At 39.5% G+C, this 21995-nt stretch overlaps 1 protein-coding gene across 1 annotated transcript; it reads left to right on the plus strand.

The window, feature by feature from the left end:
• The first annotated feature begins 561 nt into the window (after positions 1 to 561).
• On the plus strand, positions 562 to 21637 carry NIPSNAP2 (nipsnap homolog 2). The gene is made up of 10 exons (XM_032774419.2): positions 562 to 890; positions 5651 to 5790; positions 5876 to 5921; positions 11466 to 11560; positions 13574 to 13644; positions 14941 to 15081; positions 16309 to 16340; positions 18130 to 18224; positions 19386 to 19469; positions 20285 to 21637. The coding sequence occupies exons 1-10, from the start codon at positions 793 to 795 to the stop codon at positions 20347 to 20349; spliced, it is 867 nt and encodes a 288-aa protein (XP_032630310.1). The 5' UTR covers positions 562 to 792; the 3' UTR covers positions 20350 to 21637.
• The last annotated feature ends 358 nt before the right edge of the window (positions 21638 to 21995 follow it).

Below are 21995 nucleotides of genomic sequence, written 5' to 3' on the forward strand. Positions count from 1 at the left end.
AACACAAACTATTTGTGCATCCATCACACGTTTCGTGAAGGGAACAACAGTGTAAAGAGCAGCTAACCATTAGACTGTTAGCTCTTCAGAGCTAGGACTTCTGTATGTGGTTGCGTTTTTTGTCTTGCAGAGTGGAAACCACAGTGGCAAGGGTTAGCAAGTAATACCTTAGGCCCTCAAGCTTGCTAACAATTATGCCCCCTCAGGATGCTTCACAGTAGTAAAGTTAAGCATGCAAAGTATTATCCTTATTTTACAGAGGAGGAAACTGGCACGGAATGGTGAAAGGGCTTGTTGCCAAGGCTAGAAGCGAGTGGCAGAGCTGGCTCCACCACCCTGGTCTCCTTCCAGAGATAATGTTTCTTTTCTGAAGTGTTGATGAGGTGCAGAATTACTCTCCTGCGAGAGAGAGACAACCGTGGAGGAGGAAAGGCATTGGCATGAGCCTCAAGGGCCTTACACTGAGTGGGTTGAAATAGGCTTTGACGGATTTGCATGGGGGCAAATGGGGCTCCACCTTAAAATTCCCTCCATCCCCATAGACTAATGCTGCAGGTGCCTGGCTTGATGGGATGTGCGCGGGAGCCGTAGGGACACGGATACCCAGCCCAGCAGCGAAGGGGTTAAAGGGGGGGGTCTCCCTTGACCCCTTCCTCAGAGCGCCAAGCCCCCCTTCCTTTGCTCCTGGGCCTGCTCACGCCCCGCTGTCCCCCCGGTGGCCGCCAGCGGGTACTACAGGTCCGAGTCGTCCTCCCGGGCTCAGGCGAGTTTGAGCGAAGAAGCCGGAGCAAGATGGCGACCCGAGTGCTGCTACGGCGGAGCCTGGCGGGAGCCGGCGGGCTGGGCAGGGCAGGGCCTCGCCTCCCGGCCCGTGACAGCCTGGCCCTCAGGTGAGCACGGGCTCCTCCGGGAGAGACCCCGGGCCTGCAGTGCGGCGCTGGGAGGCCCGGCCCCCGGGGTGCCCGTCGCTCACTCCTCCCGGACAGTCAATGGCGCCCCTCTGGCCTGGGGGGCCCGGGCTGCGGGCCCGGGGGCAGGAGCCCCCCGGCGGGGCGGGAGAGGGGCAGCCCCGAATAGTAGTTCCTAGCCCGGGGTCTCCCGCAAGGTCATGGGCCTTCCCGCTCCGCCTAGGGACAGCCCGCGCCGGGCACCCGCCCCCCCGCCTCGACATGCACCCCAGCTTGTGCATCGCCCATGCGGGGCCCTGAGCCGGGCCTGGGAAGCCCGCCCCACAGATGCACTCTCCGCCTCAGACCCGCCCCACGATCCTGCTTTGGGATCATGCCCACACAATCCCCCGATCCTGGGTTTGAACCTCTTTCCCGCCCATTCTGCACACACAGGGGCCCCCCATCTGAGACTGGGGACCCACCGGGTTACAGAACCCCCCTACACACTCACCCCCAGAGGGAAACCCACAAGACATAGTGTAAATATCTGATGTACCATGCCCCAACAGGCACCTGTTGGAATGGGTTTGAAGCATCTGATTTATTTTTATACTTCCTATTAACTTTGATATTTGTTTAGAACAGAAATCAAAACCTGTTGGTTGAATTTCAGTTAAGTGTTTCTTTCAAATTTTTCTCTCTTTCAGGGGAATAGTGTCAGGGCAAAAATTTAGGATTTGTACTCAACTTGAATTGGTTTTCAGCTAGAAGAAAACTTTATGGATTCGTATTTCCCTGTGTGTTTTTAATCTAATGTAGGCAATTTTTAAAATAAACATTTGCCAGCTGCCTACTGTAGCACTGAGCTTGTACATAAGAAAAGAGAGGCGAAATTGATTAGAAACTGATTAGTCTTTTACTATTTTTCAATGGAAGGGTTATGCCAAAAGTAAAACAGTGAAAAATAAACTTGCATTTTCAAAATTCTAATTTTCCATTTGTTACAAGTTACCAATGATGTTTCTAAAATAAGGAAAGTTGTTTTGTTACACTGTTTTAACCTGATAATTTGTTTGAAATCTTGGGTATCAATGATTTTTTCTGGGTTGGTTGGTTGGTTGGTTGGTTGTTAGTGTTTGTTTTTTGGAAAACAACATCTACAGGAGCCACTGGCAGTTTGAAAAATATACACACATTGGCTGATTATTTGCTCTCTATACAAGCCAGCGTGGACACACCATCGCACACTGCATGATTGCTTACCTACCATGTGCAGTTGTAGGCCTTGATCTTGCAAACACTTAGGCATATATGCTTTAGTCTGAGTACCTACCAAGGCCCAGTGGGATTATTGACATGCTTAGAGTTCGGAACATCCATACGTGCTTGCGGGATTGGGACCACAGCTAGCAAAATCAGCCAGTGCCTTAGTAAAAGGACTGATAATGATTCCACGATAGGCTGCCTGTAATGCTGTGAGAAATATGGCCCCCAAAAAACCAAAAATTTTATGCTGTGTTGTAAACACCGTATACCTACTCTTTATCCATGATGTAAACGCATTCTTACTGGCATTAGAAAGATGTTGTCAAGTAACTTTTTCTTAAACCTGTTCTATAATCTGGTGGGACATATCAGGAAACATTCCCAGACGGTAAAGTAATACTGGAAATAAGGTATAAATGTTTAACAATTAGAGTAATTAACCGTTGATAATTTACCAAGGATTATGGTGGGTTCTCTGTCACTGACAATTTTTAGATCAAAATTGGATGTTTTTCTAAAAGATACACTCTAGGAATTACTTTGGGGAAGTTCTATGGCCTCTGTTGTACAGGAGATCAGACTAGATGACCACAATGGTCCCTTCTGGCCTTGGAATCTATGAGTCTGATAGACTGTGGAATGATCTTCCCGTGGGGAATGCCATGGCTTTGAATATTTAAAACTGAACTATGCAAAGCACTAATGTTCTACTGCAGGGAATATTTCTGAACTAGTAAAGAGATTAGACCTACTTGGGTCTCTTCTGTCTCTTTCAGAGCTCAGAATAGCAGTCAGGATATCCTTTAAAGAAAATCTATTTCTCTATAGCTGGACTATTTTTGGTGGAAAACAGCTCATCTAGGACAAACACACATACTGGCATTGTAGTAGTAAGACACCAGAGACAGTTCTCAAAGTTTTGCCAACATCGATGATACTGTGTACAAATCTATGCTGATTTTAAGATTAATTAGAAATATAGGAAAGTGTCCATTTTTGTGAAATTGTGAGAATTGTTAAGGAAATGTCTTACTTCAAACTACTGAGAAGTAAAACTATGGAGAGTTTAAGGGGATGCTGTCAATTTATAATTCATATTGTAAGCATATTTATTATAAATTTGATTATTTCAAATAATTCTAAAAATCCAAGTTCTTTTTCCATTTATATGCTGTTGTCTTTTGCCTACCACTCAACAATTAATATCAACAAAGTCAGTTTCTCTTTGAAGTTCTTTAGCACTGCAATCTTTGAATTGACAACAGTGGTGGAAGATGCTTTTGTTTAAAAACAACTGTTTATATTGGAAGACATTTAAAACAATTATTGGAAATATACCTGTTGGACCTGAGCTTTTTAAAATGATTTCTCTCCCAGAATTCTAAATGTTGCTCACGTTTTAGTTGATAGTGTTCGTATTTAAAAAACTATTAAGCACTGTAATGTCCTTATAAAATACACCTAGGAATTGAGGACCTCTCTGTACTACCAGGATTACATCTAAGTAGTAGTAATTTTCAAAGCAGAGAGATAATCATATTACTTTATAATCTTCAAATACTGTACCTACCTAGTAATGTCATACAAAGCTGATTTCTTATGGTTGTAGGTTTATTGTATTTGTTTTATTTCAAGGTTTTCGTTATTGTCCCTGACAAACTCTTGAGAAGGTGACTGTTCAGCAATAATCATTAAATTGGGCCATGGTTTTAATTTACTAACTTTTATTTTTCAGTTGATTAGTCCTCTGCTGTGAAAATTCACTGTGTACTGATTACTGATATTTGAATCTAGCCCCAGAAGCAGTAGCTTCTTTGTATTGAAGATCACCTCATTCTCAGCTATTCTTTTCTTAGCTGTCACGTCTTCTGCTTCCTTCAGCATGTTGCTTGAATAAGCAATATAAACTACCTCATCATTTTATGCCCCATTATTATTGGGGTTTTAAAAATGGGAATGGGGAGTGGGGTTATATGTTTTTAAAGTGAACTGCAAAGGGTTATTTTTCCAAAAACAGTTTTTTTCCAATATTTTTATTTCTGGAACATTTTCAGTCTTTTGAGGACCCGAAAGACAGTATCACAGTTGGAAGTTGTAATCTGTCCTATGGATCTCCCAGCCAATAACTAAAATCCTTCAGAATAATTAAGTATAATTAAATAATTTAAAATCTTTCCACAATCCTCCAGGAAATGGAGCAAAGCTGCAAGCAAATGCTTCTAATGGGTCGGAAGGAAGGAAAATATTGTAAGATCAAGCCACCTTTGTATATTATAAAGATGAAGCAGTAAACAGTAGAATCTTTTCTGTTTGGCGTTCACATGAATGAAAGATTATTTCTATTGGTGTAGATAAAGCTAGTGCACATCATTTGGTGGCTCTAGTGTCTTTCTACCACTGAAAAAGGGGAAAAAACAGTCCTAATATATTCATACTTTAAGAAGAACCATGTTGTCTGTTGTGATTTTATTGTGTACTGTATTGTTGTATGAAGATGATAAATAGCATTTTTGCAGAGGTACTTGCAGAAACTAAATTGTTAAACTAGTTAAGCTTTCAGACACTCTATCAAAGTCAACTAATTTTTTAAGTGGGAAAAACTGTAAATATTGAATAAAGAAAATGAATTGGAATCCTGAACATTATAATGGCTGCTGTTCAAAAATTAAAATCTATGCAGGCTCCTTGACGTCTAATGCCACTCTAATCTGTTCCCAAAGTAGAGTATGCTGTAACCTGTAATCTTCTCTTCCATGATGCTTCCTTGAAATCTATTTCAGTAAACACAGGAACATGTGGCATTTACTGTGCCATTCACAGTAAACAAAGCAATGTTTGCACACTTGTCTTTTCTCGTGCACTAGGGTGTTCATTTTTGACCTCAGGTTTCTGGGAGGACATAGATATCTTGCTTAAACAAAGAGAGTTTAAGAGAAAAAAATATTTAGTGGCTTACATTCTCTGCTCTTACAGAGCTCTAATCAATGCAGGAGCAGGGCAGGGAAGCAAAAATGGTTTTATGTCTCACAATGTTTTGGGGTTGGCTTAAAACTTGATATAAATTAGGGTATGTCTTTACTAGCAATGTTAAAGCACTGCCATGGCTGTGTAATCATGGCCCCAGTGCTGGGAGATAGTAGCTCCCCCGTGAGGTGAGTCGCTCCCAGCGCTGGTGCATTGTCTACGCTGCCACTTTACAGCGCTGAAACTTGCAGCACTCAAGGAGGTGTTTCTTCAGCACAAGGGGTGCAAGTGGGGTAGTGTAGCTGCACCACTTCTATGCCATTCCGGGAAGCCTTTTCAATAGGTGCATACCTTTCTGAGTAAACATTGTCCCTTTTCACTGCTGGAGAGTGAGGTCATGGGAAGACTTAGCATCGTTCCTCTATATATGTTACCATAGTATGTTAAACTTGATCTTGACTGACTTTCCTCCTGTCTGTGCATTTTTAATAAACATTCAGTGACAATGTAATGTATCCACTGATGTGTAGGGGGCTGGCATCATCAACTAACAGAGCAGGTGAAGACAGCTGGTTAAAATCGCTCTTTGTTCGCAAAGTGGATCCAAGGAAAGATGCTCACTCCAATCTACTAGCCAAAAAGGAGACCAGCAGTCTGTATAAAATACAGTGTGGGTGATATTTTTATATTGAACATTTCCTTTTATCTTATTTTATTTTTGCTACTACATTTATCCTTGAATTTTATTGTTTCAGTTCACAATGTAAAGCCAGAATACCTAGATGCCTACAACAAACTTTGGTAAGTTCATATATTATACTTTGTGGTTTTCAACATGTGAATGTGAGCAATAGGATTCTGAAAATTGGCTGCTGTGTGACTTTTTTTATTTGGGAAGAAGAGAATTATTGTGAATAAACCATTTATTCTTGGAGGCAGTTGGCACAGATGCTTCTTTCCAGTTCCCCTACTACTGCTCCTTTTTTGGGGTGTTCCTTCACTGAACTGCACTAGATGCTGTTTTTAGGGTGTATATGAGAGGGATCTAGGTGCACATTTCTTCCCTTTCCTAGTTGTCATAAGGCTGCTGCAGCCTTTTTGGGCAGGTACAGTGGAGTCGCATCATAGGCGCATTTAAGTTACCCGATTTTAACTATATGCGCTCGGCAAAATTAAAAAAAAAATGAGAAAAATAACAATTTCAATACTGTACCTGTAGTGTGGGCAATTCTGCCCACCATTCCACTCAATGATCATTTGACTATATGCGATTTTCGCCTCACGTGCAGACTTCAGAACCTAACCCCCGCGTAAGATGCAACTCCTCTGTACTGCTGTCCCAGTTAGCCCTTCCTTCAGCTACAGTGTAAGAATCTACCTAGTGGGAGTTCTGTCTACAAACTGGAAGAAAAGAGAGAGGGTCACTTGGGAGAAGCCACTAAATATCAAATATAAAACGGAAGTAAAGCTTTGAGGGAGGGGATAAAACCCCAAGATCTGACATTCACGCACCCTGATGTTTCTATGAAAAGTGACATTGTTGAGAGCCATACATTAAGAGGTATAGTGAATCCTTATGTGGGTTTGATCTGCAGTGAATTTTACCCACAGGATTGTTATATAGGATTTCCAAAAACTTTTACTATTTAAAAATAAGTATCAATATTTGTTTTTTAATGTACTAATTTAAAGACCAGTTACAGAAATGGAAATTCTGATTTATCTCTATATTTGTTGCATTAGAACCGTAGCCACTAAACTTTGAAAGAGCTAAACCCTCAAGTTGGGAAACATGAGCCTCCCATTGGCAGTTCGTTCTCATTGACACTGATCATTTAAGAGACGGTATCAGTTAAATAGAACATTGTTTTAGGATAATGCAACCAATATTGTTTTAAGTGCAGTTTATTGGCTAGAACCGTAGGCTGGAGGTCACAGCTCCTGACTTCTGTACTCAAGAGCATTCATGAGTAGGTTACCTGACCTCTGTGTGCCTTCGTTTACTCATCTCTAAAATGGGAATAATACATGGCTACCTTACAAGGGTTCTTTTAGGCTTCATAAATTAATGTTTGTAAAGTGCTTTGATTCGCTTTGAATAAAATCACTATTATATCTCTAGTACGGTATGAATGATCCTGTTGTTAAAATGCCCAAAGTAGAGAGAATGTACTGGGGGCGGAGGGGGACAGTTTTCTTTATTTAAATTAAACAAAGGTTCTTCTTTGCAACACAGGTGGGGAAATCTTTAAAAAGTAGTTTCCACTGTAATCTTTTTTTCCTCTCATGGCTGAAAGAAGAAAAGCATACCTGGAGAAAAGAAAATCACTTTCAACCAGCTCAGTATAAATGTGTATAATTTTTTGAGGTAGGGAAGTGGAGAAATGGCACTGCTTCATCAGATAAATAAATGTTAAGTCAAAGCAGAGATGTTTATTTTCAAGGAAAGGTACAGGGACACTGATAGCAATGGTATTAGATTTGGTCTTTCCAAACCAAAGTCAGCCTAAATATTCAAGTAGAAAGGAGAGAATTGGGTCCATTTTAAGAATGGAGGGATGAAGACCTGAAGCTTCCCTGAACTTCCCTCAGTATCCCCAAAAATTCAGCTTGAGCAGTCCGAGTCCTTCTTATATACTGTCAACTCAAGGTGATAAGGATTAGCCATCATGAATCTTGGCATTCTGACTTCACCAACAAGGAGGAATTGATAGCAGATCCCAAGGTGGAAGGCAATTTGGGTGAAAGCGATCATGAAATGATAGATGTCATGATTCTAAGGAAAGGAAAGACAGGAGCAACAGGATAAGGATAATGAACTTCAAAAATGCAGATTTTGACAAACTTAGAGAAATGGTATGTAAGGTTCAGTGAGAAGAAAATCTAAGGGTAAGAGCTGTTCAGGAGAGCTGGGAGTTTCTCAAGGAGGCAATATTAAAGTCATAACTGCCAACTATCCTGATGCAAAGGGAAGATAGGAAGAGGTCAATATGGTTTTATCAAGAGCTCTTTAATAACCTGAAAATCAAAAAGGAATCCTACAGAAAGTGGAAACGTGGATGAGTTGATAAGAAGGAGTACAAAAGAACAGTGCAAGTACCAAGGGACATAATCGGAAAGGCTAAGGCACAAAATGAGTTACACCTAGAAAGGGACATAAAAGGCAATCAGAAGAGGTTCTATAAGTACGTTAGATGTGAGAGAAAGATGAACCAAAGTGTAAATCCACTACTTAGGGGGAAGGAGAGTTAAGAATGGATGATGTCAAAGACAGCTGAGGTGTTTAATACCTATTTTACTTCAGTTTTCGCTAATAAGCTTAACAGTGACCAGATACTTAACCCAGTGTTAACGGGGATAAGGTGCACAAGCCTGCATTATGAAAGAACAGATTAAAGAACGTTTAGACAAGTTAGATGGATTCAGGTCAGCAGGTTCTGATGAAATTCACCCTGAGGTACTTCAGGAACTAACTGAAGCAATCTCAGAACCATTAGCAATTATCGTTGAGAACTCATGGAGGATGAGTGAGGTCTCAGAGGATTGGAGAAGAGCAAACAGAGTACCTGTCTTCAGAAAGGGGAACAAAGAGGACTTGGACAGTTATAAACCAATCAGCCTAACATCAATGCATGGAAAGATACTGGAAGAAATTATTAAACAATCAGTTTGTAAGCACCGAGAGAATAACACGGTTATAAGGAATAGCCAGCATGAATTTTTCAAGAACAAGTCATGCCAAACCAACCTAATTTCCTTCCTTGACAGGGTTATTAGCCTTGTGAATGGGGGGAAGAGGTGGATGTGACGTATCTTGATTTTCAGTAAGACTTTTGACAGTCTTCCACATGACATTCCCATAAACAAACTAGGGAAATACAGTCTGGATGAAATTACTGTAGAGTGGGTGTACAGCAGATTGAAAGTCCGTAGTTATCAGAAGTTCGATGTCAAGCTGAGAGGGGTCCTGCAGGGGTCAGTCCTGGCTCTGATACTAGTCCATATTTTCATGAATGAGTTGGATAATGGGGTGGAGAGCATGCTTATAAAATTGTGGATGACTCCAAGTTGGGAGAGGTTACAAGCACGCTGGATGACAGGATTAGAATTCAAAATTACCTTGACAAATTGGAGAATTGATCTGAAATCAATAAAGTGAAATTCAAGAAAGACAAAGGCAAACTACTTCACTTAGGAAGGAAAAATCAAGTGCATAACAAAATGGGGAATAACTAGCTAGGTGGTAGTATGGCTGAAAAGGAGCTTGGGCTTTAGTGGATCACAAATTGAATATGAGTCAACAATGTGATGCAGGCTAATATTCTGGGGTGTATTAACAGAAGTGTTGTATGTAAGGCATGGGAAGTAGTTGTCCTTCTCTGTTCAGCACTGGTGAAGCCTCAGCTGGATACGGTGTCCAATTCTGAGTTCCACCCTTTAGGAAAGAGGTAGACAAATTGGAAAGAATCCAGAGAAAAGCTACAAAATCAGTAAAAGGTTTAGAAAACCTGACCTCTGGGGAAAGGTTAAAAAAACTGGGCATCTTCAGTCTTGAGGAGAAGACGACTGCGGTGGGACTTGCTTAACAGTCTTGAAATATGTTAAGGGGTATTATAAAGAGGACTGTGATCAACTGTTCTCCATGTCTGCTGAAGGTAGGACAAGAAGCAAGGGGCTTAATCTGCAGCAAGAAAGATTTAGGGTAGATATTGGGAAAAACTTTCTAACTATAAAGGTAGGTAAGCTCTGGAATAGGCTTCCCAGGGAGGCTGTGAAGGTTTTAAAAGCAGGTTGGACAAACACCTGTCAGGAATTGTCTAGTCTAGTTTACTTGGTCCTGCCTCAGCACAGGAACCTGGACTTGATGACATCTTCCAGCCCTACATTTTTATGACTATGACTTAATAGAAGAATAGTGTTATACCTGTCTTCATTCTACTCATTCATGAACCTTCAGAAATAGGGGCCTCCATTCTGAAGTTGTGAGCGCCAGTTTGACTTCCAGTAATAAAAGGGAAAAGGTGGTGCTCGTACGTATGAATGAATCAGGTGAGATTCTTTCTAATCTAGAGCAAAAACTAGCTTTTAGTTTTATTGCTGTAGTAATAATTTATATTTCTGTTGCAACTGCTATCCTAGGATCTTCTTATGCTTCACAAACAGTTGTTGAGAACTCCCAGCTCCTTTGTGAGATCAGGGCATAGTATTGTTCTTGTTATGCAGATGGAGAAATTGAGGCACAAATGGTAATGAGATTTGCTCAAGGTCACATGGAAGGTCAGTGGCAGAGCTAAGAATAAAACCCAGGTCTTCCAACTCTGAATGCTGTTCCTTACACGTAAGACCATTCTTCTTCCCCATTTATTATGGTACATAGAATCAGTGGCTGCTAGCCAGAATGCTAAATGTCTGACAGTTATTCAGCAATAAAAAGGAATAAAGAGAAAATTCAGTTAGTCTGAAACAACCTTTTCACCAAAGTGCAGTACAGTGAAATCTGTCTTAAACAACCATACAAGAAACCAGGGGTTGCTGAAGACCAGGTTGCACATAGGAGATGGATTTTAGGCAGCTTTTGCTGTGTATATTGTGCTTTAATGGATAAATTAGTTTCAGACTGGGTCTGCTTTCTAATCTGTTCAGTAATGCTCCAGCAAGCAGCCATCACTTGGCTTTATTCAAGTCCATCAGACAAAGTGAGTGATTATCTTCATCTGTGTGGCATAATAGAGATGTCAGTTAGAACTTTTAGTGCTGGAGACAAATTATCCCTTCCCATCTCTGTGTCTTACCATTGCTGCTAACAAAAGAAAACTTTTTAAATTGTTCCTGAACCAAGTCATGCAGGTTTTTGCACACCCTCAGATTGGGACATCTTGCTAATATATCAGGTAACCTTACATGTTTTGCAGTTTCACATCAAAAGACCTGATGTGTCATGCTGTATATTAGACATAGAATATCAGGGTTGGAAGGACCTCAGGAGGTCATCTAGTGCAACCCCCTGCTCAAAGTAGGACCAATCCCCAGACAGATTTTTGCCCCAAATCCCTAAATGGCCCCCTCAAGGATTGAGCTCAGAAACCTCTGTTTAGCAGGCCAATGCTCAAACCACTGAGCTATCTCCCCACGGATGGTTATGCTTAAGTTTATATAGAGAGAGTTGTAGTGATCAGTTTTTCCTGCATACAGCAGGTTTTTGTATTTCTGCTTTCTGTTCTGAAAAATGAAGTTTGTGAATGTTCATACTATAATGAACGTGGCATAATTATGAGTTGTTATGCATATCAAATGTAGCCTCCCTGAAGGAAATGCAACATAGTGTCTGTATTCCTTGTTTTTAAGTCAAGAGGTGCTGCCAAAGATTCATGAAGAAAAACACTACCCGTGTGCACTGGTGGGGACTTGGAACACGTGGTACGGAGAGCAAGATCAGGCTGGTAGGAGATAGAAGTATAACAGAATATAAAACCGTACAAGTGGAATGTGTGCTTGGCAGGTTGCTTTTTAAGTCCTCACTGTGCATAAACCTTTAACAGTGTACTTCAGGATATAGGCTGTTGATTACATAAAATAATTGGTTAATGATTGTTAACTTTAAAATTGCTTGGTTTTTATCACATTGAGTTTGATACTGAAGTGCTGATTCATAAAATATGCTTGTTCAGGCAGCACTAATCTAATACTCTCTTTCAAACATATTTGTATACTTATGTTAATACACTTTTACCTCATCTCAATGAGAGCGTGAGTACATGGTAAGCCCCTTCCTCTTGTTCCTGCATATTTTTGCACCTGCATACCCTTTGTGCCTGCATTATTTTGCAGGCACAGATCACACTTCTGAAAATTTAGGCTTAAAAGGTGTACTGAGATAGAATTCAGCTTGTGTTAGCCAGTTTAAAAGCTTAACTTTGGCTTTCCATGTCCTGTTATAATTGTTCTGCATGGCATTGTTATGCAACGTTGACGTTATCACAAAATGTAATGGAACTATTGTCTCCCAGCCAACTGGGTCCTGTACTGATACCCTAAATATCTCTTCCTTAAACAGACAGTGTCCAGTAATTCAAGATCAAAATGTAACCTTCCTTCAGATTCGACAAGGAGTCCAGTGGCATCTTAAAGACTAACAGATTTATTTGGGCATAAGTTTTCGTGGGTAAAAAACCCACTTCTTCAGATGCATTCCTTCAAATTGTTGAAAATATGCTATATAACTACAAAGTGTTATATCAGTGTTTATAATCTGGTATGGGGAGACATTTAAACGATGTTAAATGGCTTTTAACCCTGGTCTCTGAGAAGTTAAAGAGGTATAGCAGCAGCCCTCATTTTGTGGGAACCACATAATCAGCATGCTGCGCTCTTGTTAGTTCTACAGCAGACACACACTGTTGCTGAGGCTATCCTACTATCAATGCTGCTGCTTTAACTACAAGAGCATATACATGCATACAATGTGCATGTTAATTTCAGCTGTATTCGCTGCATATAATTATAATATTCGCATTGGCCAAAGGTGAGAGGATATCTATAGACAGAGATTTGTCAGCTTGTAAGAGAGTATTTATTATTAAAAATGAAGAGAATGTTGAGGTTCAGAGGGGAATAAACCTAAAATATTGCTTGACAGTTAATCAGAAGCATACTGACAGAGAATGTCCATACAATCATTTCCAAAGCAGCATTAACTAGTTCAGCGGAAGCCATGCCCACCCCATCTCCATTGGAGGAAAGGTTGCTTTTGGGGTCTTTGAGGGAAGATGGAAGAAAAGAGGGTGGGAATGGGAGTCTCAGTATTTTAATATTGCTAGTCTAAAAGCTTATAAAAAAGTCTTGTTACACAGTGTACTTAAAGGGCATTGTTAAATATAGGTCAAAATAGGCACCCATCTTGAAATTATTATTTGATGAGGAAGGTCCACCTGATTCTAAATATTTTAGAGGGTTTGGGTCTCATTTGGTGTACTTTTGAATGTTGCCTCTTATCGCGGTTAAAAAATTTGCAATGGCATCTATTTTATTTATCCCACAAAAAAGTTTTGTGCTCCTTCTGTTTGAGTAGTTAATTGAAATACAAGTGCCACCACTGTGCTATCATCAGTTGAAGTTGTGCACCAAGTCATTTTTGGCATAAGACACTGTTTTAAGTTGAAGCTCAACTTGAATTATAGTCACATAAAAGCATCACACCTAAGCAGTATACAGCAAAAGCGCCCTTCAGAAATCTTTGTACATTCTTGCCTTTAGGATCATTTGTTACTAGAATAGAAGGGGAAGCCCCTTGTCAAGAAGCAAATGACTCTACTGTATTTCACTGAGAATGCATTTTGAACATGCTAGCCAGCTTTTACTTCTATATCATTCTGTAGTGTTAATGACCTTATTTACATTTATGGTGTTTCATATCTTTTGTCATAAGCGTCTAAAAAGGTCTATTTCTATTTCAGTACATCTCTGGCGGTATGAGGGAGGCTATCCAGCTCTTACTGAGGTCATGAATAAGCTCCGACAAAATAAAGTAAGTCTAAATGAAGACCACGTTTTAAACTTTGGCTAGAAATAATAAATGTTTTATTGAGAAATATTTTTCCCAGTGTCGCTAGAGAACATAGGCTAGCAGTCAGAGCAAAAGACTAGAAGTTTGGACTCCTGTGGTCTATTTCCAGCTCTGTCAGACTAGCTGTGTGACCGTGGACAAGTCACTTCCTCTTTCCGTGCCTCATTGGACCTGTCTGTAAAATGGGGATATCGCACACCTCTCGAGTGCTGAGGTTGAATGTGTTAATGTTTATATAACGTTTTGAGTTCCGTAGGCGTAAAACATTGTAGAAGTGCAAAGTGATTTTAGTAATTTATATTCTGCTGTTATGAATGGTCTGTGATTCTCAGCTCTTTGGTAAGAGCCTATTTCCTAGCGGGGCATGCCCCCACCACCTTGTCCCCTCACATAATGTTTCTCCTTTACTTTGTTCTCTTGTCTTGTCTTTCCCGCCCCACCCCATCTTATTCTCGTTATGCTTTTTTACATGATTTTTGCAGATACTCTTCCTCTCCCCTCCCCATTTTCCCACTTATTTGAAGGTCACATGCTGAGGGCTGGAGGTATCTGTTGGTGCCCAGGCTATACTTACTACAATGGGAGCAGAAAAGTGATGCTCGAGCTGGCAGGCTGCTGTGTGAGCCTTCAGCACTGCACATGTGAGCTGGTGGCACACCCAGTGACCTTGGGTGCTGTGTGGAAGCATGGAAGAATGCCCACTAGCTTTTAATTAGCTACCTGCATCTTTACATCCAAATGCATCAGCCTGTTTGCTGTATTTGGGGATGACATAGATCTGGAGTCCAACATCTTTCCTCACCCACTCTGATCCTCTCCTCTGCCCCACACATCCACTTTAACTAATCTGGCACCAGCCCAGGTTGAAAAACAATGTATTACATTCTTCAGGATACTGTCAGTGGCCATTCAGAACACACACAATCTAATTGTCAGTTAAAACATTATTGTCATGAAGCCACTCAGAACAGCCTGTGTAGAAAATAGCTCCTCTGGATTTTACTTACCTAGCTTGGCATTATTAAAACAGCTCACTCCCAAACTGCCCAGTATAAAAATTGTAATAGAGACTGTGATGTGTAAACATACTGATACTTTCAAAGCTGCCCTAAGGAATTTGGATACTGTTAAATTCAATGCGAACTGGGTATATAGATCCCCAAGGTGGTTTTGAAAATTTCAGCCACTATGTTCTGTAGAAGAGTAGAATTTGTTAATGTACAACATTAAAGTTTGATGATGACTGTTATTTTTAAGGAATTCACGGAGTTTCGCAAAGAAAGGGGTAACATGCTTCTCTCTCGCAAGAACCAGCTTCTGTTGGAATTTAGTTTCTGGAATGAACCTGTTCCCAGGGAGGGTCCTAATATTTATGAACTGAGATCTTATCAACTTAGAGTAAGTGTCAAATATTTTTTCTTTCGTGAATGATTAAAAATTGAAAATATGCAACACACGTGTACAATAAAACACAGACCTCCTTAAAAATAAACTAAGGATCTAGTCTTATTCCTATTGAAGTCAATGGCAAAAGTCTTTCTGGCTTCAGTGTGTGCAGAATCCAGCTATAAAGACTGGATCCAACAAGGTGCTGGCCACTTCCTGAGAAGTGCTGAGCACCCTTGACTCTCATTGAAATTTACACGCACTCATGCAAGAGACTGAAAGGAAATATAATAGCTGTACAGTGTAATTGCAAATGAATATACAGTCATAATTTTAAGCACTTAAAAGAATCAATGTATTTGATAAATAGTATTTTTCAAATGGAAATGCTGTGAGAATGAAAACCTGTGTAATATTGATGCCTGAATTCTCAATGTTCTATATTATAACATGTACATGAAGATGAAGGAGCTCAAAAAAGCGTCGCTGACATTTGTGGCTATGTCACTATCTTATTTAAAAACATTTTTGTTCCCCTTTGTCATTAGTGCATCATAAGTGCTACAATAATACAAGTAATCGATGATGATGATGATGATGATAATGGATCTCAATAGCTCTAGGCTCATGCCATTGTATTTTTCATTTTTTCCTCATTTTTATTTTTTTTTTAAAAAACCCTTCAGATTAGTGAAAATTAAACAGTGCTCATTTTGGCAGAAAAGACATGCTAAAAATATATTATTGTTGGAAGCACTATTAAAAACCTGTAATAATGCCAACAGGCAGGAGTGAGGACTTGAGCAGCTGGCATGGTCTGTCAATCCTGAACTATTATATTCTAAAAATATTTGAAAAGTCACTTTTCAGTTTCATACCTTTTACATTTAAGGACTCTGCAGAGGCAGCGTGCACAGCCTCTCAGGGGAAAGAAGTGCCTTCTGTCACTCAAGGGACTCCTTCAGTTGGTCAGTGTGGCATGTTAACAGACTCAGAATGGGAACCCTGTAAATGTTAACTTGGAGAGAAGATTGATGGCCATAACGTGGTGCTTAGATCAATCACCACGCATATCACTGTCAGTTTGTGAAATATGGAAGGAAGACCCTCTTCCCCCACCTTTATATTTTTGCTTCATATAACTTCACATTTGTCAGATCCGTTTTCAAGAATATGCCACAGAACTGTCCCAACACTCTAGTTTTCTTTAAAATACTAGACACTTTCTTCTTCTTTCAGCCTGGAACAATGATTGAATGGGGCAACTACTGGTAAGTTTATTTCACCATGTTGTGTGCTGTATTTTAGGTTTATTAATTACTTTTCATAGTTTAAAACAGGGGTCAGGAACCTTTCAGAAGTGATATGCCAAGTCTTCATTTATTCACTCTAATTTAAGGTTTCATGTGCCAATAATACATTTTAACGTTTTTAGAAGGTCTCTTTCTATAAGTCTATAATATATAATTAAACTATTGTATGTAAAGTAAATAAGGTTTTAAAAATATATAAGAAGGGTCATTTAAAATTAAATTAAAATGCAGAGCCCCTCGGACTGGTGGCCATGACCCAGGGAGTGTTGAGTGCCACTGAAAAGCAGCTCGCGTGCCACCTTTGGCACCCAGGCCATAGGTTGCCTACCTCTGTTTTAAAACCATGTAGGTGGAGATGGTAGAATAATCCCTACACCCTTCCAGATACACAGAGCTAATGAGCTGCTCCTGGTCCTACGCAGCTCTGACCAATTAGTTCTTTTATTTTGCCTTTCTGGGAAGGAAAGGGAGTGCCTCCATGAACAGTGCTGGGACCTCTCTTGTTTGTTGTTATTTTAAAAGCCATCATTCTTTTGAGAAGTAAATAATACTTCTGTCACATTTTTCATCCTTAAAGCATTTAAATATTAATCTTCACAACAACTGTGTGAGGAAGGGAAGTATTATCCTAATTTTACTATGGAAGATTCTGAGGCACAGATTGGGGAAGAAATTTTCCCGAGGACACATAGCGAGCAGATGTCAGAGCCATGATTTAAACTACATTATTTTGCTTGCTGTCCTATGTTCAGTCTACTTTCCCAATCAGTCTCCTCAGGGACAGCACCAATGTTACTGACTTTTGGTGCCTGATCCTACCGCATTGAAGTTAATAGGAATTTTGCTGTTGACTTTGGTAAGAGCAGGTTCAGACTCTTGGTAAGAGTAGACATCTGTAGAAGGGACACCATCACCCTTCTAATACACCTGGGCACTACTGGCATTGAGTTTCTTTCACACCTACAAAATGAACCGTCCTCTACTACTAAGAACCTCGCCTAGTCTCACTTGTACATCTCTACTGGCTAAACTCTTGCCCGTCCTGCTCATGTTTGTCCATAGTAGTGTGATCAAAACAAAGACTTTTACACAAAGAGACTATGTTTCCCAGTCTTTCATATGTCTGTTTCCTGAGAACTTCTTTCAGAACACCTTGAAATTTCCCTGTTTTTTACTTCATCTATCAAAATGTTCAGGTTTCTTATCATTAAAAAATATTTAAAGCATACTGCTATATTTTGTATTTCCCTACTTTGTCCTTCCCACAGTGAGTGTGTGTAACATGCCAACAGTTGTTCAAAACCAAAGCTTGTTATAACTTGTCATGTGCCAAAGTTTCAGTAATAAGGCCAATGTAGTATGAAGTTGTATAAAAGTAGTATGAAGTTGGCAGGTAGGAGGATTCCATTTTGGAAGCATCTTTTGAGAAACCTGTAGAAATTTCTTGCCATTTTCAACCATAACAATGATTATCATACTGGCTCCAAAATTGAAGTTGAAGACTAGAAAATGATCTCCATGCAATCTAATAAAGAGGTGTCTCTCCAATTTTAATGTTGCTTAACAAGTTCTATTTTAATTGCTTATTGCTGGGAATTGGGTTGTATTTTTGTTTTTATATCTGGAATCTGCTGCAAAATGCTTTAACATTTGAGATGGTGTTAAGTGTAACTCTGCTTTCCTTCCAATCACCACTTGTTTCCTGTACCCATCTACTGTTTCTAGAGGTTCCATTTGTCTCTTGTAGGGCTCGTGCTATTCGTTTCCGACAGGACAATAATGAAGCAGTTGGAGGCTTTTTCTCACAAATCGGCCAGTTATATATGGTTCATCATCTTTGGGGTAGGCGTCTTTGTTTTCTGCTACACTCATTTCTCTGTCACCTATTCTGCTTGGGATAGTGAGATGTGGACTAGAGAGAGAACCGTGTGAATTGCATTTTAATATTAGCAAGGGTTTTTTAATTTATTTTGCAGTTTTAGTTGCCAATATTAAAAGCACAAAATAAACATTTCCTTGTCCTTTTGTAATTTCTATCAGAAGTTACAGTAAGACATCACAAACCTTTCTCATCAGAGTCTTAACTGTTTGCTTCAAGTAAAGTGAACATAATGAGTTCAGTCCTGCAGTTTCTTCCCTCAGGCCAAGTTCACACTGAAATTAGTAATCAAAGATTTTATTTCTAAGGGTCAAATAATACCTTCCTACAGGGAAGGAAAAATCAAGTATTTCCCCAGGTTACCGCTGTCTGTTCCCCTCACAGCAGAGAGAGTTGAACATTTGTTTATTTGCAGTGGCACCCACTGTGTGCTACGTGGTTTCCAGACAGTTCAGGAGGACAGGCCTCTTCAGAGGAGCTCACAATTGAACAGCTGCAGTGAGGAAACATGCACTGCAGCCTTCAGACCTCAAGGATATCCACAGGAAATTGGATTCCAACACCATGGATCCTAGAACACCCATGCAGAGATCCAGCCCCAGTGTCTAGATTATCTGTCTAATCTATTTCTAATGCAGGTATAATTATGGTATCAAGGCCCTCTCAATGTCTGTCATCCCTTGCCACACTTGCATCCATTTGAAAGGGGATAGTCAGCATGGGGGTGGAGCTTAATGTTCCAGTGACCTACAGTGACTTCTACCAACGTTCCTTGCAATACTTACGGCTAATGGCCAAGGTTAAATGTTAGACAGAGCAGTTGCCTGAGGACTCCACATGCAGCAAAACCCAGGGAGCACCAGTCATGTGATAGTCACATGGAATGACTTCCATATATGCTGTAGACCTACTTTTTTGTTCTGTCTGCCTTCCCCCTTTTCACTGGTCTTGGAGCTTTTTCTTTGTATAAGGAGGAGTATCTGAAGCTAACTTTTTTTTTTTTTTCTTCTTACAAATGACTGCAGCCTCTTAACCACAGAATTAAATATTTTAAAGTGTGATAGTTATGGACAGCAGGACATTGACTTAGTACTAAATTTTGTGTGTATACTTTTTTCCTCTAGCTTACAAAGACCTCCAGTCCAGAGAAGATACAAGAAATGCTGCATGGAATAAACATGGCTGGGATGAACTAGTATATTATACAGGTAAGAGCTGAACTAAATTGGAATGGGCCATGGAGTAAACATTTTGTTTTAATGGACAGAGATGCCACCATGATTGTTTCAGTAAGTTACATTGTCATAAATGTTTTATTTTGCTGGTATGTTCATCAGTTACAAAGTCAACTGTTTAAATAATCTGTTTTCTGTTTTTGTAAATGTCAGCAGATTGATGAAGTTGCTGTATAAATGTTTGTATTAAAACACATTTGTACTAAAGAACATCTACTAAAGGAATAGATCTGTTCAAAGATTTAATTTTCTGTGCACAAAAACTTATACAGTAAATAGTGAAATATATCTTCAAAAGAATCTATTAGATTTTCTTTGTAACAGGCTATAATGTGAAACATTGGGGCCCTGTGAAATAAATTCCTCTAAAGAGGGAAAGTAGACTTTGGATCCAGGATCCAGGAGACCTTTGATATCAGAAACAGCTTTCATAACAAATCTGGCATGTAAGCTATGCTAAATATTTCAAATGTTGTTCCATCAGATTACAATGGAAATATTACAGTACAATTGCAAGCTAACCTAAAAGCTTGCTGAAAAGCAGCAGGTGTTTTTGTCTTCAAAACCCTTAGTGCAAATTTAAAAACTATTAAATAATTGTTTTTTTCACCGCCTCTCAAAACTACTATTCCTCAGTGACAGGGGGAAGGGGTGGTTGGTGATTAGTAAAGATTTGACATGCACTGACTAGTAGAGTAGTTTGATGAAAGCAGTACTCCAAGTTGAGTATGCAGAATTACTAATAGGATCTTTATTAGTAAATGAGAGCCTGTCTTTCCTTTTTTCAGTGCCACTTATTCAGGAAATGGAGTCCAGAATCATGATACCACTGAAGATCTCTCCACTTCAGTAAAGTTATTGACTTACCTGTGCCTACATAGATTGAAGTGACAAATATTTGTCTTAAATTAATTTGATGGCATACATCATATATCATGGTCAAAGAAACATAAAAGTACCATATTGAGCTTGTCAAAGAAGCCTCTTTTTTCTTCAGAATCTAAAGACTTTACGCATTTAGAAATGTACTGGGAAAAGAATAATAGGGTTGTAGTTTAAGAACTCAAAAGACATACCCAGTTCATCTGTGAAACTGCCCTCTCGAGCTGAGCCTGGCATACAAGTATGTGGTGTGTCCTGATGTGTACTGATGCCCACGCGTCAGTAGCAGCAAAGGGAGAGTTGCGCATCTGCCATTTAAAGTCTTGAACTAATGCTGTATTTTAATCCTGCGGAAATTGTTACAGTTTAGGGGGCTTTTGTATAATGGAAAATGTATATTTGATTTGTAATAATTACCGATTGAAAAATCAGTGTCAGTTGGTTCCCATAAATAGGAGAGATTTAAACAAAGCTTTGTATCTGAGAAATTCATACCATTATATCAGTTTTATTGGGAATTGAACCAGTAAATAATTATGAATTTACAAAGTAGCTAAGAATATTTAAATTATAATGTGCAGTAGAATTACTGAACTACTCTGACTTATAAATAAAGTGCAAGTATTAGTGGAAAATGAATTACTAGTCAGGTGATAGTTGATGAATGTACAGACAACAGTGGATTCCATTTTGATAAGGCTCTGAAATAGAAATACACATCTAGTGTCTATGTCTGGAACTAACTGTATGAAATTATTTAATCAAGCTTTGGGCTTTATGATCTATAGTATTGGAGTAGACATTTGCAAGGAACACTGGTGTGAAATTTTACAGGCACCCATGTTTTGTTAATCGTGTATTTCTGACAATAATTCTGAAAGCTAGGAAAAGAGGTTTTGTTTAACAAGCAATCATGACTTCAGATATATGCTTGATCAGGTGTTTCACTAACTATACAGTAGTGCATCTGAAATGATATGTGATGATGGCGCATGTTGAGTCAATATGATTAGCATAAAGCAATGTACCATTATGTCTGGTTCTGTTTGATTTCACTTTTAGATTAGAGCATATCAACTTTTTAGTATCTATAATGATGTGACCATCCTGTAAGTGAAAACAATGTCTATTCAAACTAGTTAAACAATCACTGTAATATATTGTATGTACAAATCACATACTGAATGTCCAGTTTGTACATTTCAATGAGTGTTCTGGAATAACATATCAGTCAATAAAATCCTTTTAATTTTCACATATTACTGGTGCCATATGTCTCCATCCATCTGTGCAGTGTTTGTTATGAAAAAGGGGAGTAGGGAGGAATTATACAGTATTTCAGTTTAGATGGCCAACGTTGCCATAATGTGCCTTTTTTTTTTTTTCAGACGTTTATCACTTCCACAAAGACATGCTGTCATCTGATATTTACATACAGTTTCCAAATAAGATGCTAGGTTGTGAAGTGTGTGGTGTTGGGATGTGGAAATGGGAAGTATCCCCACAGCCCAGATCCCTCAATTATATCTGCTGGTATGGAGCCTTGCACCCTTGTAGAGCCAGCAGATCTCCATGTAGGGTGCAAGGATCCATGTTGCCAGATCCAGTTACAGGATC

This window comes from Chelonoidis abingdonii, chromosome 20 (genome assembly GCF_003597395.2).
Source record: "Chelonoidis abingdonii isolate Lonesome George chromosome 20, CheloAbing_2.0, whole genome shotgun sequence".
Taxonomy (NCBI): Eukaryota; Metazoa; Chordata; order Testudines; family Testudinidae; genus Chelonoidis; species Chelonoidis abingdonii.